Source organism: Crocodylus porosus, unplaced genomic scaffold (genome assembly GCF_001723895.1).
Source record: "Crocodylus porosus isolate Cpor-Errol unplaced genomic scaffold, CroPor_comp1, whole genome shotgun sequence".
In the NCBI taxonomy this organism is placed as follows: Eukaryota; Metazoa; Chordata; order Crocodylia; family Crocodylidae; genus Crocodylus; species Crocodylus porosus.
In genome coordinates, this window is record NW_017728886.1 from 215,023,624 (window position 1) to 215,039,676 (window position 16,053).

Sequence of the window (16,053 nt, forward strand, 5' to 3'; positions counted from 1 at the left end):
CTCCAGGCAGACTAAGGGAGCCTGCAGAACATACTGAGATGTGCACAAAGGGGCCCCCTAATTGCACAGGGCCAGCACTTGAAGCTCTCTGCTCTTCAGGGGCTGAACATCTGAATATCTATGTAGGCATCTCCAGGTAAATTTTTCTACCAAGAAAACAAAACCAGGAGAATTTTTCCAGATCTTTTGAATGTGTGTATGCAGCCACAATTCCAACTTGATGTTTTCAAGAATGTTGCAGAAAGATGAGGTGACAACATATTTGACACCCCTGACATTTCTTAGCTACAAGCAGGAAAAAAGCTTTTCTATAACTTTCACAAGAAAGCAAAATAGAGCACAAGTGCAACAAGTTACTTTTTGCTACTAATATTGTCAAGTACAGGAGAGAAGGGAAAAGGACATTTATGGTTTAAGGGTTGGAGGGTTCACCAACTGGGGGAAGTAGAGCTAAGAAGTTTGTCATAACAATGGCTATTAAAGTAACTGACAGCTGAAAGAAGCAAAGGTCAGCTTTTGGGGATTTATCCTGTGGGATACAGGAGGTGCAATAAGTTGGTATGTTGGAGAAAACCAAGTAGGAAGTATTTTCCAGAGAAAACACACAGGGATGAGAGAAACACTAGAAGCTGTTGATCCTTTTAAAGTACTTCTGGAGAAGGCAGGGTAGTGTAGCATCTTATAGACTAACTTATTCAGAGAGATATGAGTTTTCATAGGCTACAGACTACTTTGCCAGATGCTATGAATGGACTTGCAGAGAGCAGGGGTACTAAACAGAAAACAGTAAGGTAATTTAATACAAAGGGTAGGGCAAGGGGGAGAAAAGGATAGAAGGTACTGCTGAAATAGGCAAAGTGCGTTGAAGAAATGAAAGGGAATAAACAAACCAGTTCACATATTCAGAGAAGTTTAGGGCTGTTAACTTATTGAAGGACACAGAAGTTACAAAAGCTAGTCTAGGTAAAGAGATAAGAATCCAGAGTCTCTGTTGAGACCATACTTAATGCAATCCGCTCTGTGAATGATTTCCTGTCCCAGTTTTGAGCTCAAGTTGATTTTTAAAGTTTTGTTGTTCAAGGACAGCTACTCTGAAGTCAGTGATTACTGGGGCTGTGCCTCTGGAACTGGGAAACACTAACTTTGCCTACTTCCAGAGACATGCCCTGGAGACTGCTGGTGGTACAACTCTGGAAGTGAGGAACACACTGCCATTTGTCCTGCAAGACCAATGATATTTCCAGGGTCTCAGGTTCACCTCATGTCATGCCTGACCAACCTGACTGCCTTCTATGATCCAATGACTGGCTCTGTGGATGCAGGAAGAGCAGTGGATGTGATAAATCTTGAGTTTAGCAATACTTTTGATATGGTCTTCCGCAACATTCTTGGAAGCAAGGTTGCAGGAATGGACTGTAAGGTGAATAGAAAATTGGCTGGATCATTGGGCTCAAAGGGTAGTAATCAATGGCTCAATGTCCAACTGCCAGCCAGTATCAAGAGGAGTGCCCCAGGGGTCAGTCCTGGGGCTGGTTTTGTTCAATACATTCATCAGTGACCTGGAAGATGGGATGGAGTCCACCCTCAGCAAGTATGCACATGACACCAAGCTGAAGGGAGTAACAGATATGCTGGAGGCTAGGATTCAGAGAGCCTTGGACAAACTGGCAGACTGGACCAAAGAAATATCATGAGGTTCAATAAGGAAAAGTGAAAAGCCCTGTAGTTAGGATGGAACAATTCCATGTACTGGTACAGACTGGGAACTGACTGGCTAATTACCAGCTCTGCAGAAAAGGACTGGGAGGTTACAATGGACAGTAAACTAAATGTGAGCCAACGGTGTGCCCTAGTTGTGAAGGGGGCTAATGGCATACTGGGCTGCATTAGTAGGAGTGTTGCCAGCAGATTGAGGGAAGTGAATCCTTCCCCTCTATTCAGCGCTGGTGAGGCCACATCTAGAGTACTGTGTCCAATTTTGGGGTCCCTGCTACAGAAAGGATGTGGCCAAATTGGAGAGTCCAGCAGAGGGCAACCAAAATGGTTAGGGGACTGGGGCACACGAGTTAAGAGGAGAGGCTAAGGGAACTGGGATTATTTAGTCTGAAGAAAAGAAGACTGAAGGGGGGATTTAATAGCTTTCAACTACCTGAAGGGTGATTACAGAGAGGATGGAGCTAGACTGTTCTCAGTGGCGGTGGATGACAGAATAAGGAACAACGGTCTCAAGTTGCAGCAAGGAAAGTTTAGGCTAGATATTAGGAAAAACTCTCATTAGGAGGCTAGTAAAACACTGGAATGCAGAGACATTGTGGACCCTGCATTCTTGGAGATTTTTAAGACCTGGCTAGACAAAGCCTTGGCTGGGATGATCTAGTTGAGGATAGTTCTGCTTTGAGCAAGGGGTTGTACTAGATGGCCTCCTGAGGTCCCTTCCACCCCTAATTTTCTATGATTCTCAGTAGTGTAGTGACGGGAAGGGCATGGGGGGGTGGGGGCAGCACTGGCTGCGCTGTCCAGGGGAACTCGGCACCCTGGTAGCACTTCTGGTTTCATCACCAGGACTTTCAGTTTTGCTACCTGCACTTTTGGGCTGGGCAATCCGCCACCAGGGGATTCCTCCCCTCTCCACCCCACACTCAACAATTGGCTGCAGATGAGAAGGGGGGAGCACAAATGGATGCCAGAGACTCGCATTATGCCACTGCTTATTCTAATAGGCAACATGTGCTTCACCAGAAGAAGCAGATCAGCTGTGTTGGGACACATCCTGATGTGAACAATGAAGTGCTAATACTACTAGCTGTCCTTAGGCTAGAAATAGACATCACCAAATGAAGCAGGTCGGCTGTGCTGGGATGTGTCCTGGCCTTGTTGCTGTCCTGTCACAATAAAAAGTTCTTGCCTGCTCACCCTGGCTATCTCCTGGGATAGCATACTTCCTGGACACTCTGGGCATTTTTACATGTGCTCTGGGAGGCATGGGGGGGTGGGGGGGAATTTAATTAGCAAGCTGTGCTAATTAAAAGCTCCCAATCATTATGTGCATCAGTGTCCTCACACTGAAAAAATGGTGGTGGGACACTTTGAACTAAAGCTTGTTTGATGAGTTTTACTTCAAAGTGCCCTGCTGCCATTTTTCAGAGTGGGGATGCTAATACATGTGACACTAGAGCAGGGGTGGGCAAAATGCGGCCCGTCGGTCAGATGGAGCCCACCAGACCATTCTATTCGACCCGTAGGGCCCCTAAAAAATTTAGAAAATTAATATTCATCTGCCTCTGGCTGCCTGTCATGCGGCTCTCTATGGCTTGCCAAAATTCAGTAAGCAGCCCTCCACCTGAAATAATTACCACCCCGAGCTAGAGTCTGCTGGAGAAAGTGAAATCCAGTAGACTTGATTAATCAAGTCAGCTCTGACATGCTGGATTTTTAATAAATCAGAGCAGGCTCCCAGCACATGTATATAAGCCCTTAATGTTCCAGGAGAACCAATTTTATGTCACAGTTGGCCATGACTTTGGAATCTGTTTTTTCTATGTTCGGCCTTCCAAAAGCAAGATGCATGTCTTATTTGGAGGCATGTGGTACGCAAAAAAATATGCTACTAGTTATTTTAAATCATTTAAAATTTAAATCATTTATGTCATTTCTAGATAAAAACCGAAATCCCTCTTTACATCTATCATCTGCACCCAAGGCTTTATAGCAGGGATAGGCAGTCCCTGGTACGACTGCCAGTGTGGCATGCAAAGGCATGTGCCTCTGGCTGGAGGGTGGGAAGTGGCAAGGTCTGCGCTGCCACAACAAGGATTGGACCCCTCATGGTTCCCATGCCATCTGCCCCTGCCCACCAGGTTGCAAGTGTTTTGGGCACTCTGACCAAAAACACTGCCTACCCCAGCTTTATAGAATGAGAATGGAATACAAAGAGAAAGCAGTGAAGGAGGGGTATTTTTAACTGTAATGAATAGACAATTCTCTTATACAAGTTTTGATAGAGAAGGTTTAAACTCTGTACTTCAAAGGGAAGGAAGGCTCAAGATGGAGACAGCCCTTTACTAGTGGCCTGATAGGTCTTTTTTCCCCCCCTCATAGCATTTCAGACTAGCTTTCCTCTGAGAGTGGAGATGGTCCACATTACTGAATGGATTATTATATTTGTCCCAGATGCACTATTCTTTGCAATACAACTAATTAGACTGCCTACAGTACTACACTAAGTTAACTACACTGACCAAAAATGTAAGTGGTGTAGACACTTTTGGTTCCAGGTGCCTATAATGCACTTAAGATCTGTTGACTTGACACACATTTAGCCTCGATTTTGTACCCAAAAGTTGGTTGCTTTGTCTCTACGTAAGATCCCCTCCCCACAACACTGATCTGGAACAGGGGCATCAAACTCATCTGCCCTATGGCCTGATCTGCCTGGGCTGCTGGCCAGAGCAAGTGTCACATGTGGTGCAGCCTGGGACCCAGCCCCAGTAAGCACCAAGTTCTGCAGTCCAGGACTGGAACTTGGTTCCAGTGAGCATCGTGAGCAGTGTAGCCCAGTATCCAGCCCCAGTGAGTGCCACAGGCAGCACAGCCCAGGATTCTCCCCCACCCCAGTAGTGCTGCGAGCAGCATAGACTGGGACCCAACCCCAGTGAGTGCCACATGTGTGCAGGGATGATTTGAAAAGGCGCATGGGTCAATGGGGCAGCACTGGGGCTCTGCTTGCCAGACCTAGCCTTCAGTCTGTATGTTTAACATCCCTGATATGGAAGAACATGCTGAGTGCCACTGAGCAGAGGCACAAAGGTATCTAAAGTGTATCAGCAACAGGAAAAAAACCAAACCTTTTCTTACGTAGCCTTAAAACATGCAAGTGACAAAGTCTAAAGTTTACTTCATTCTGTTAACATGTGATAAAAACACCAACTTTCCCTTTACTAGGATTTTACCTCATTTTAATTGCTATGTGTTAGGTAATTCAAGTTTAAAACATCTCTTTTTTCTTAGTGAAGACTATCCCTGACTCAAACTATAATTAACTGTCCTCTACTTGGTTTCACAAGTCAAACAAAAACTATTCTGCTTTTGCTACAGTGTCACATCTACCACTCTATAAACAAGAGTAAACCTAACTGTTGGTGATAATTACTATGCTAAATATGCTTAGTTCATGACAACTAAACAAAGTGTTTTGCTGGCTTCAAATAATAAAATTCTTAAAAGGAAAATGCAGAAGGGTAAATATAAATTAAATATAAAGATGCATACTTACTGTTACTCGTTGGTTCAGGATACCCAGCAGTTTGACCATTCCATCCCTTATTTTCCCCTGGCTGGAAAAAGAAGAAGAAATAAAGGACAAAACATATATTTAAAAAAAAATAAAATAAAAAAACCATATTTTTCTTTTTATACACACACACACACACACACACAAATACACTAATTTTGCTCGTAGGATATTTAAAAAGTGACTGTGGGGACACAGTCAGGAAAGCTAACCGCACCTTGTCATGCATCTACAAATGCATCATAACCAGGTTCAAGGAGGTGATCCTCGCCCTCTATACAACATTGGTCAGGCCGCAGTGGGAGTACTGTGTCCAGTTCTGGGTGCCACACTTCAGGAGGGATATGGACAACATTGAGAGGGTGCAGAGGAGGGCCACTCGCATGATCGGGGGCAGTAGGGCAGGCCCTACGAGGAGAGGCTATGGGACCTGAACCTGTTCAGCCTCCACAAGATAGAGGGGATCTGGTGGCCGTCAATAAACTGGCTAAGGGAGACCAGCAGGCAATGGGAGAGTCCCTGTTCCCCCGAGCACTATTGGGAGTAACAAGGAATAATGGCCATAAGTTGACGGAGAGCAGATTCAGGCTAGATATCAGGAGGCGCTTCTTCACTGTCAGGGTGGCTAGGATCTGGAACCAACTTCCAAGGGAAAAGGTGCTCGCTCCTACCCTGGGGGTCTTCAAAAGGAGGCTGGAAGAACACCTTGCCGGGGTTGTTTGACTCCAGTACTCTTTCCTGCCATGGCAGGGGGTTGAACTTGATGATCTGCTCAGGTCCCTTCCGTCTTTACCAACTATGAAACTATGACTGATGGGATTGACAGGCACATGGACACAGGTTCTACCATCCTGCCTATGCAACTTTGCTAAACCACTTTCATTTTGACCTAAGATAGGTTCTTCCAGTACTAAATCTTCCCATAAACATTACCAGGTCCTGGCCAAAACTAATGATGGCAATGTGAGCAACATTTCCTCAGGTACTTGGCTCAGATAGGGAGTTGCTTAAATTTCTGGTTATCTACAGATATAAACCAAAATGTCCTAAGATACAATCTCTGGGTCGCTGCAGTGCAGTGTCTCAGTGGCACAATCTAGTCCTCAATATAAAAAATGACACAGTGGAATAGACCAGACTAGCCTGATACCTTGTCTATAGATAAAGATGCAATATTGTCATGGGGCACCTACAATAACTGAATGCCTTATATTGTGTAATTTGGTCTATAATTATAATTACATGCTGTAATTAAGTAATATTATCCCAGATAGGAATCAGTGTATACCCTGGAACAGGAGAAGTGATGACCCTTACAGTCTGCATTACCATAGCTAAAACATCTAAGCAGCTATATTGAGGAGTTTAATGGGTCCAATATTGGTGATCTAACATTTCATTCTTATGCCAAAATAGAAATAAATGCAAAGCTAAACAATAAGTCCATTCTTTAAGGCTCACAAAATTTAGTAAGTGGTAGCCTTCATGTCCATGTAAAGGTGGAGATTCAGCTCACATTAAGCTCAGTGACTGACTCAGTGATAGCCACCTCTTCACAGGATCAAATGATCCTTTTCTATTTTGACATACTTTTTACACATGAACAGAGACTTCTGCAACAATACAGACTTTTGCCCATGCCTAGGTTATATATTCACCCCTGGAGGAATGGGCAAGGCAGAACTGGCAAAGTTCTATTCTGAGGATTTCAGACCACTGAAATCTCCTAGCCTCCCCTGCAGTACTTGCTTGACCCTGCAGTGCTCTCATTGCTTTATCCCCATTTCCTTCTACCTACTTAGATTTGCTTTATGAAATGTGAGGACCTCAAAGGGGGAGTCACTGCAGCTTAAGGGTACATGCCACGCAGAGCAGCTGTTCTTATGACACTTTCCTAGTTATACCTTGTTAGCTATATGACACTGAACTCAAGCAAAAGTGCTATCTGTTAGTGAAGCAAGGCAGATATGCAATGGAAAGAATATGGCGGCAGAACTCTCTTTCCTTCGTACTGGTCAGCCTCATCCTTGCACACCTCAGTTTCACTGGATCCTTATAACTGGGCTCCCCTTTCCCCTATATGTTGCAGGCATACGCGCATTGATTTTTTAAAAGGAAGTTAGATGTTGAAATTAATCAGTAATTTGAGATTTGTAAATGTGTCGTATTTAGTGCTGTGCATTATAACAGCATGGCACTGCTATGAACCTGGAGCACAACCATAAAATCTGCCAAGTACCCTGCTGGAAAATGGAGACGCTGACGTTTCCAACTCTCCTTGCACTCCTCGCTGTTTACTGTGTATTAATGTTGTCAAGATAGAGAGTTTAACAAGAATCCAGGCATTAGTAAGTCATCCTTAGTGCTGCTGTCTCACATTAATGCCACCCACAGTGAATGGATTTTTCTGGAAGTAGTAAAGTGGCAGGAAGAAAAGCTGGTTAAAATTAAAATGTTGCAGCTCCCTGATCTCTTGAACAGAGCCAAATTTTGGTTGCCTCTGTGAGCTAGGATGGATGAAATGTAAACAGGGCATGAAATCTCTTCTTTAGTACAGGACTCTGCCTAGGGGCCAGCTAAATCAGCGATAGTCTTTCCCTGGGTGCCATAAGATCCTTTCAAGGGTGTCACCCAATATTAGCATTGTTACATGCTCAAATGCCTACACATGATTCACAAGATAAACACAGAGATTTCAAAAAGGAATCCAGTGTCAAAAACATTTTCACTGTTCTGGTCTTTCTGAGTTCTTTGCAACAGAAGAAGTATTCTAGATTTAAAAAATGAATGAAAGCTGAGAGCTGGCACTTTGGAATGGGTGCCCTGAGTCAAGGTTGAGAACCACCACTGATCTAGTTTAAAGTGGGCCATCTAGCATATCCACTGGAGCACCGTGTGCTGAAAGTTGCACAGGCAGCAGGCCTTGGTTTGGCTACTGCATCATTTCTTTCCTGCCTTTTGCTCATGACTGACAGCAGTGACAGAAGCCCTATGCTTTATCTTTTCAAAGCAGCAGAGATGCCTGCTACAGTGTTTCATTCTTGCACCTTCCTGAGCCATTCTGCTCATGTCTACTCTGCACAACACAATGACTCAAGCCATGTCTTTTCAGCTGTTACAGCTCTGTTCATTGCTCATAATAACAGATCAAGAACTTTCAGAATAACCATGCGGCAAGTCAAGTGTCACTCTTCCCTATGGCAGCTCTGAAACAAATTGGGAGCCATAAGTCTCTAGCCATGTAGACATGTTGGTATAGGCAGAGCTGAAAGCATTTTTACCACTCTGTTGTGTAAACATCCATTAGTAAGCTTAGGTGAAGAAACTCCAGAATTGTTTGCACTATACCTTCCCCTGTTGCAGGGAGGTAATTTTCCTAGCATAATAAATATATCATCAGACAGGAACACTGTAATAATGCCTGAAGAAATTTTTCTAGAGTAATATAAATATTTGGAGCAACATAATTATAGGAGTTCTGAAATTGGGTGGTACAACTAGAAGATCACAACCACTTAGCAGAAAAAGTTATATTAGGCAAATATAGTTATTTTCTTTGTTCTTTGCTAGCTCCTTACCATCTGATAGATTTATGCTTTGAAAGACTTTCCAGACTCCTTATGGGAGCATGGCAAGGCACTCTCAGTGAGGTACAATGTCTTCCAGAGCATCAGTGTATGTTGAAGCAGCTTGCCACTTGCTCCCCACTTTATGAGTAGCTCAGAACAACTCCATGTCTCTAAGCACAAACCCACTCCTTTCTGAGACACTACCTGAATTCAGGGGACTAGGAAGGGGGTACACAGGCTAGGGATAGACAGAAGTTGCACATAAACCAGTTTAAGTGATCAAAAACCATTTTAAGCCTGTAACAGAACAGAAGTTCAGTGCACATAAACCACTTCCAAAATGGCCCGAACCAGTTTAAGATAAACTTGGTTGAATGTAGTATCGGATTTAACTGATTTAGGTCACATCGGTTTATGGAACTTCAGTCCCCGACCCCTTCCTGGTTCAAGTTAACTCACAGTCCTCCCAGCATCCCAGGATGCTTTGCAGCCCTGGGCCATGCTGTCAGATCCAGTGGAGCAGGGACTACCTCACCCCCCTGCTCCTTAGCCTGCTTCCTGCCTGTATCTGTCGGGGGGGGGCAGGGAACAGACCCCCAGATCCCCCTAGCCAAGGTCTAAAAGGCACATGGGGGAGGGTAAATCCCTCAGCAGCCCTCCCCCCTCCGAGTGGCTGACTGCTTCAGCTGCTGCCACAGGAAGGAGGGAGAACGAGTCTTCCTAGCCAGGTGCCTGCTCATGTGGCCCAGCATGGGGGCACTGGGAAGCTCCCGCTCTGAGGGGCTTCCCTCCACCACAACCCATGGTCCCCCAACCCGGGGCAGCCCCAGGGAGCAGGGGAGGGGGAGAATTCTTTCTTCCTGAACCCCAGAGCCGCTTGCCTTAGCCCCTGCAAGTCTCAGGTGGCCTCGGGGAGTAGAGGGAAATTCTGCTCCTCTGCAGCCAGTTTTGCCTGAGTTGCTGCCAGTCTGAAGCAAAACCAGTTGCAGAGGAGTGACAGAATTTCCCTAAGCTCCCCAAGGTGGCCCTGGGCTATCCCTGAGACTCTCAGGGGATAGATAAGGCAAGCAGCTGTGGGGCTCAAGAAGGGAAGAATTCCCTTCAGCTCCTTGGGGGACCCCAGGCTGGGATGGGGGGAAGTCCCCCAAGGCAGGTAATCCCTGGTGGCCCAATGCTGGGCTACATGGGTAAGCACCCAGCTGGGAGGGCTACTCCCTCCCTCCTGTGGCAGTGGCTGAAGCAATCAGCAGCTGGGAAGGGGGAAGGACGGAGCTCACCTCAGCTCCCCAGGGCTGCCTGGGCTGGGGAACCCAGGCAGGAGGTAAACCTGGGAGGGAGAGGACCAAGACAGGGGATTCCTTAACCCCCTGTGGGGGGACAACTGGAGGCAGGGGAAACTTGGCTGAGCTGGTAAGAGCCAGCAGGCCAGGAGATGTGCTCTAGTATACCCCACCTACTGGCCTGAGTCAGTGCAGGCCAGCTGAAAACTGAATGGCTTTCCCAATTGAAAACTGAATGTCAGTTCAGTTGGTTATCAGTTCAACCTATGCAGCTTAGAGGAAGCTGCCTAGATGGAACTGATTCTGCCTTGGGCTTTTTGACTGTCTGTACTTAGCCATATTCTCCTGGGTGCAGGAACAGCACAGAACACAGACCTGAAAAACATGCCTTTGTTTAAAGTCCTACAATGGAAATTCACTGAACATATTGGAAAAGAAATTATATAACCATGGATTTTATACAGTTTTAGAAATACTGTTGGAAGCTTAAAAATTACATTGGGAATTTCCCGAATATGGCATTCGCTTAACGTAACTTTAGTTTGTCAGAGCCCACTTCTGTGACACACACACCTATTTTTAACATTTTTCCCTGAAGATGGAGGCAGAATAGGCAATGCTGCACCTTAAGTGGCAGAAAAGTTAGTCAAGTGTTATGAGACAGTTTCACCCTGCTGCAGGCTGAACAAACTGCAAAATAAACAAGCAGAGGAAAGGAGAGACTGTCGCTATGCTCAGAATACTCAGCAAAGGAAGACTGCACTGCACATGTATGCACTAGTTTGCAACATAGTGAAAAATATACTAAAGGTATGTGTATTTAGTCTGAATTAGTCATTCAGCTCAGCTGTAGTGAGCACTGTCAATTTTCATTAACCGATACCTCTCCTACCTCATGAGTACATATATATTCATTTTGTTTTTACATTACTTAGATTGCCTATATTACCCCCAACATCTTTGTAATATCTGCAGTTCTTCATTTAGGTAATGATTATAATCAAATCTCATGCTTCAGGGCTTCAGTTAATCTCACATAGGGAACAGGAAGGAATGACTGGGGTTTCTGTCTTCCTCTGATGCATCGCAGATTAAAGGCAGGGTAGATATACACCTTACATATTACTAAATAAGATACATAGAGAGCATAAGCATTCAGGAACTTAAGCTCACAGAATCAGACAAGCATAAAGCAGTGTATAAAGTGGAGTAAAACCAATTTGAACAGGACATTTTGGAACACTAAGTTATCCACAGATGGGTTTGTGTTAAGTATAGTTTAAATAAGGGCTATAGATTTTTATCCTGTTACCTGGATTAGCTTTTGTGACCCTTTTGTTCCTGTGGGTCCCTTGCCTCCCCCCTTCTCCCCTTCCTCTCCCACCTTTTGTATTCAAAACACTCATTCCACCTTATACACTGCTTTATGCTTGTCCTTTCAGAACATCTGATGATGTCAGCTTGAGTTTATGGAAGCTTATGCTCATATATACCTTGTTTAGTTAGTCTATAAGGTGTACATCAACCATGCCTTCTGCCTGACTTCAGACTAACACAGCTAACTACCCCTCTCTGCATCAGAGATTAGCCATGAGTATAGATGGGATAGTGGGCACAGTGGACGAATGCTTTGGGGTGATATAGAGAACCTTCCATTCAGAAGCCTGGCTTATCTATCTTGCTTATGTACTCAGGTCCACACCAACTGCTTTATTATGGCATTTATATGGAAGTAGTTTCCCCATGGGCCAGATTATCAAAGAGCTCCTGACAGATATAAATACCTTCCTCTTCCCCTAAAACATGAGGCATGTTTTGCCTACTGGGATCACGTGGGAGTATCTTGCCTATTCCATTCCCTGCAATTGCAGGAAGCTCAGGCACTGATGGCACCGCAGTCTCTTTTTCTCTGCCTGTGACCCAGTTTCATCTAAGGATTGAAATGTTTCAGTTTAACTAACCTTTTCATATAGGTATCTGAATGAAACCTTTAGTCTTAATGCTGTGGAGATTAGATGAGCTGTAATAGCCTCTCTGGCCTTAAACTCTCTGCAACGATAACAATTTACTATCTTGAATTACTCCCTTTTTAATAAAGTTCTTGTTGTAATGTGCAAGTGATTTGTGTCTGAAGCTTGCACAAATCCATTTCTTTATTAGTCTCAGAATATTAGGACACTGAAATATCTTTTCCCTGATAATTTCAGGACTCCCTACTCTAAAAGGTTCGTAATCAAACCTGTTTTTCAAAATGAATACATTACCATGTAAGTACAGAGCTAATAATTAAAATGTAACAAAACAGCAGCAGCCATTCTTACTTGAGGCTGCATAATGCTTTCCACTTAGTCACAAGTTTCCGCTTGCGCAAGCACTCTGAAAGTAATATCTTTTGGGCTGAAATATTTCAGACTCAGTTTCTGCCTGATGGCAAATTATTTTTGGAAAACTTGTGGAAAAATATTTCAGCCAATCTTTAATTCAAGAAGAATGAAAAATACATTTCTTTTTATTTAAAAAAAATCTTGACCTTTTATTTTTTTCCTCTCACAGACTTTTAGCCAAAATGGCAGAGATTTAAAAGTTAAAGCTGGAAGAGAAATATCCTTTCCTTATGGAGAAGCTTTAGAGTTCTAGTGAAAAACCAGGTTTGATTTCACTTAGTTAAGACCTGTTTAAAGACTTACAGGCTGTTTTTGCACAGTGCATTTTCCCTAGAGGTTGTTATTGTACTCAAAGTACTCGGCGAAGAAAGGCTGCATTGCACATGTATGCACCTCTAACATTGCAACACAGTGAAAAATATACTAAAGATATGTGTGCACTAACCCTAGCACTTCACAGCAAGGACAAGGAGAAAACGAGTGGAAGAGGTCACCACCCACAGCAGTTCTTACATTTTTTATGCCAGAAGGGGAACAGAAAAGGGTGATGCTGAAGAAAGAACATGATGTATAAAAGAAGAAATTCTTAAGGATGGGGTACAGTCAACAGACCAGTTAAGGAACCAAAAAGAAAGAGTATATGAAGTATCCTCCCTCCCACATGAGTGCTTAAACACTAGGATAAAGTCATTTTCATTCCTTCTCTGATAAAATGAATATTTAAGTGGAACAGCTTCAGTAGGGGAGATGGAGAGATAAACTCATCCTAGGCTATCATATATCCAAGCAGTTAGGGCACTCTTGGCAGGGGAAGCCATGGTCCAAGGTCTACTCTAGAGGCAACACAGTACTACCATCTGCTCCTGGTAAATCTAGGCCTCTACTTGTACTAAAACTGCCCCAAAGTAAACTGAAGCATTTGTTTTGTTTTACAAAATGTTACAAAAGATTGGTTTGGGTTAACTCCAAATTAATATTTTTATTTTTTTGGTTTGGCCACCAAACCGAAAAACTCAATTACTTGCACAACCCAAATCAACAGTCTTGAGAGGAATCTATTTATATCTTTCAAAACTCCTGACATCTGCTCCTTTTAGAACATCAAATGTATTTATAAAACACTTAAATATTAAACATATTACTTAGAATGAAAGTCAAGCTCCATTTTCAAAATGTTAAGGATTAAATTCTGAAACGTCAGCACCTAAACTTCACCCATGAAATATGCACATGTGAAACCAAGTAACTGAGCATGAAATCACCCACACAAGGTAGAATTGCATATTCCCTTGTATAAATTATGAAAATACAGCCAGCCAAAATCCCATGGTTAAAAAGTGTTAGATTATGAAGAAGGAGGCTTTCCATAGTTTATCCCCAAGAGCTGAGTGGTTAGGACCATGAACGGTGCATGGCCCCAGAGGCTGGGGGAGGCACAGCCACACTGGCGGTGGCGGAAGCCCAGTGGCAGTGAGCGGTTAGCTCCCACAGATGCTGCCAGCGCTGTCAGCAGGGGGTGGGGCGTGGCGGTGGCAGCGATCAACCACCACCAGCAGGAGCCGCTAGCAACATCAGCCAGGGGTGATTGTGGACCACCGGCGGCGGGGTGGCAAATACCCACAGAGGGTGCACCCGCATACATCCCCTATGCGTCTCCCCTGGTTAGGACACTGAGTGGAAGACCTGGGCTCTAATCTGTCTTTCCCCAGAAGACATCTGAACTGGCATGTGAATTCCCTGCACTGTGGTCCAACCAACAAGCCACAGGTTGGACATTATCTAGTCCCCTCTCCAGCATTCCTTCTGCCTTTTGGACAGGTGGGAGAGAGAGAGATAGGAGGGGCTAGAAGGAAGGGAGCAAGTTAGAGGATGTGTGACTCAGTGAGGTGGCTACTGCACAGGAAGGGAGCAGCCCTTGGGTTTTAGCCTGGAGCCTTGTTCTGTGTGGCCGAAACTTTCCCATCTCTCTCCATCCAATTACTATAAAATGCAAGTCTTTTTCCCAGGCTTATACTCAGATGCATGTGTTCGTGCATGGCCAGTATATATGGAGAAAAACAGCCCTTCTCTGGTTTGTACAAGGATATTGCAAACTGGTCTATGCTGAAGATTTTAGCACCAGTACACAGTTGCCCTTCCCAGAGCAGGGGGGCTAGACCCAATGATCTCACGAGGTCCCTTCCAGCTCTAAACTTTTGTGAATCTGTGTGTAGTTATTTTTCTGTCTACAACTGGCATACATCACAGATGCAAGACACGTTTATAGTGGGATCACATCTTGACACTGGGGGTTTTGCACTGTTAAAGATACTTTAATATAAAATATCCTTACCGTAAACATGCCTTGAGACAGAAGAAAAGTTTTCTGTTGATAGCTTTGAGTTACAAATAATTTTGTTAATGAAGTAAAGACTATAAGCAGGTCAAAACAGCTAAGCAGCCTGTCCCTGAGACAGGACCATACTACCAACCCTTCAAATTAAGAAACAGCCCAGTCTGACTATTAACAAATTTGGCACATATTTTCTTGATCAACCTAAGCTGCCTTTGAGTGAATTACCTTAAAAAAAAGTCTTAGTGCATCTTTATTTCCTATTTGAATGTAAGCTTGATATGGACATAAATTTGCTGAGGATGGCACAGAAACATGACTCGCCATTACAAATATGGTATTTGATTTATGCCTAACTGCCATCCCCCACTATTAGATTATTCTGTAATCTTCTGTTATACCTTTACCGATTCTATTAGATAATTCTGTAATGCAGTTTCTGTTTGGAGTCAGATGTAATAGAAGCCAAAAAAATCCTAACTATTTCACGTATAAAAATTAACCATCTACATGGGAAGTACAAAATCAATAGGAAAAAAATATCCTACCATGAATTACATAAAAGGGATATAAGAAAAGGGGCCTTAAGTTTTGTTAAATAGAATATGCAAGCATCTACGGACATGCGTGCACCCCCCCCCCCACACACGTGTGTGTGTGTGTGCACACACGACAAGAACATTTAATTCTCAATTATATTTGCAGAGGAAGAGATTGCAGTTACCAATCAAATCTGTGTAGCTGTAGCTAAAGGAAGGCTATCATATCTAACCAACGATACAACTGAACTGATCTTACTGCAGCTGTTCAGGCCCTGTTCATACTAAGCGATAAGGTGGAGAAAGAGCTAAGAAATCAGATCTGAGGGAACAATTTGGACCCCACAACAATCAGTTCTCACCTTTTCTGGCTGATCTTGAAGAGGGGTGGAGGCTTTATAACCAAGCTGTAGCAACATTGCTTCTGCTGCATTTCTTTTAGCTATTTTCTTGTTGGGGCCTGTTCCAGTAGTAACTTCATTGCCTACTTTGACCTTGTAAAGTGAAATGAAACAAAAATATTAATCAAAATCACTGACAAATATGTGGCCCCTAATCATCACCCAGCAATGACCCCCTCTCCATCTCTAGACAGACAGACCTCTATACATCTCTCTCTCTCTCTTTCTATATATATATATATATATATATATGGCCCA

At 43.7% G+C, this 16,053-nt stretch overlaps 1 protein-coding gene across 2 annotated transcripts in view; it reads right to left on the reverse strand.

The window, feature by feature from the left end:
* The window catches only part of STAU2 (staufen double-stranded RNA binding protein 2), a 230,467-nt gene that overhangs the window by 127,408 nt on the left and 87,006 nt on the right, over positions 1-16,053 (reverse strand). For both annotated transcript variants that reach the window (XM_019549301.1, XM_019549293.1), the window contains exons 10-11: positions 15,757-15,888; positions 5,273-5,333 (exon numbers count right to left, since the gene is read on the reverse strand). In XM_019549301.1, the coding sequence (XP_019404846.1) occupies positions 5,273-5,333; positions 15,757-15,888 (193 nt within the window). The remainder of the gene's footprint in view (positions 1-5,272; positions 5,334-15,756; positions 15,889-16,053) is intronic.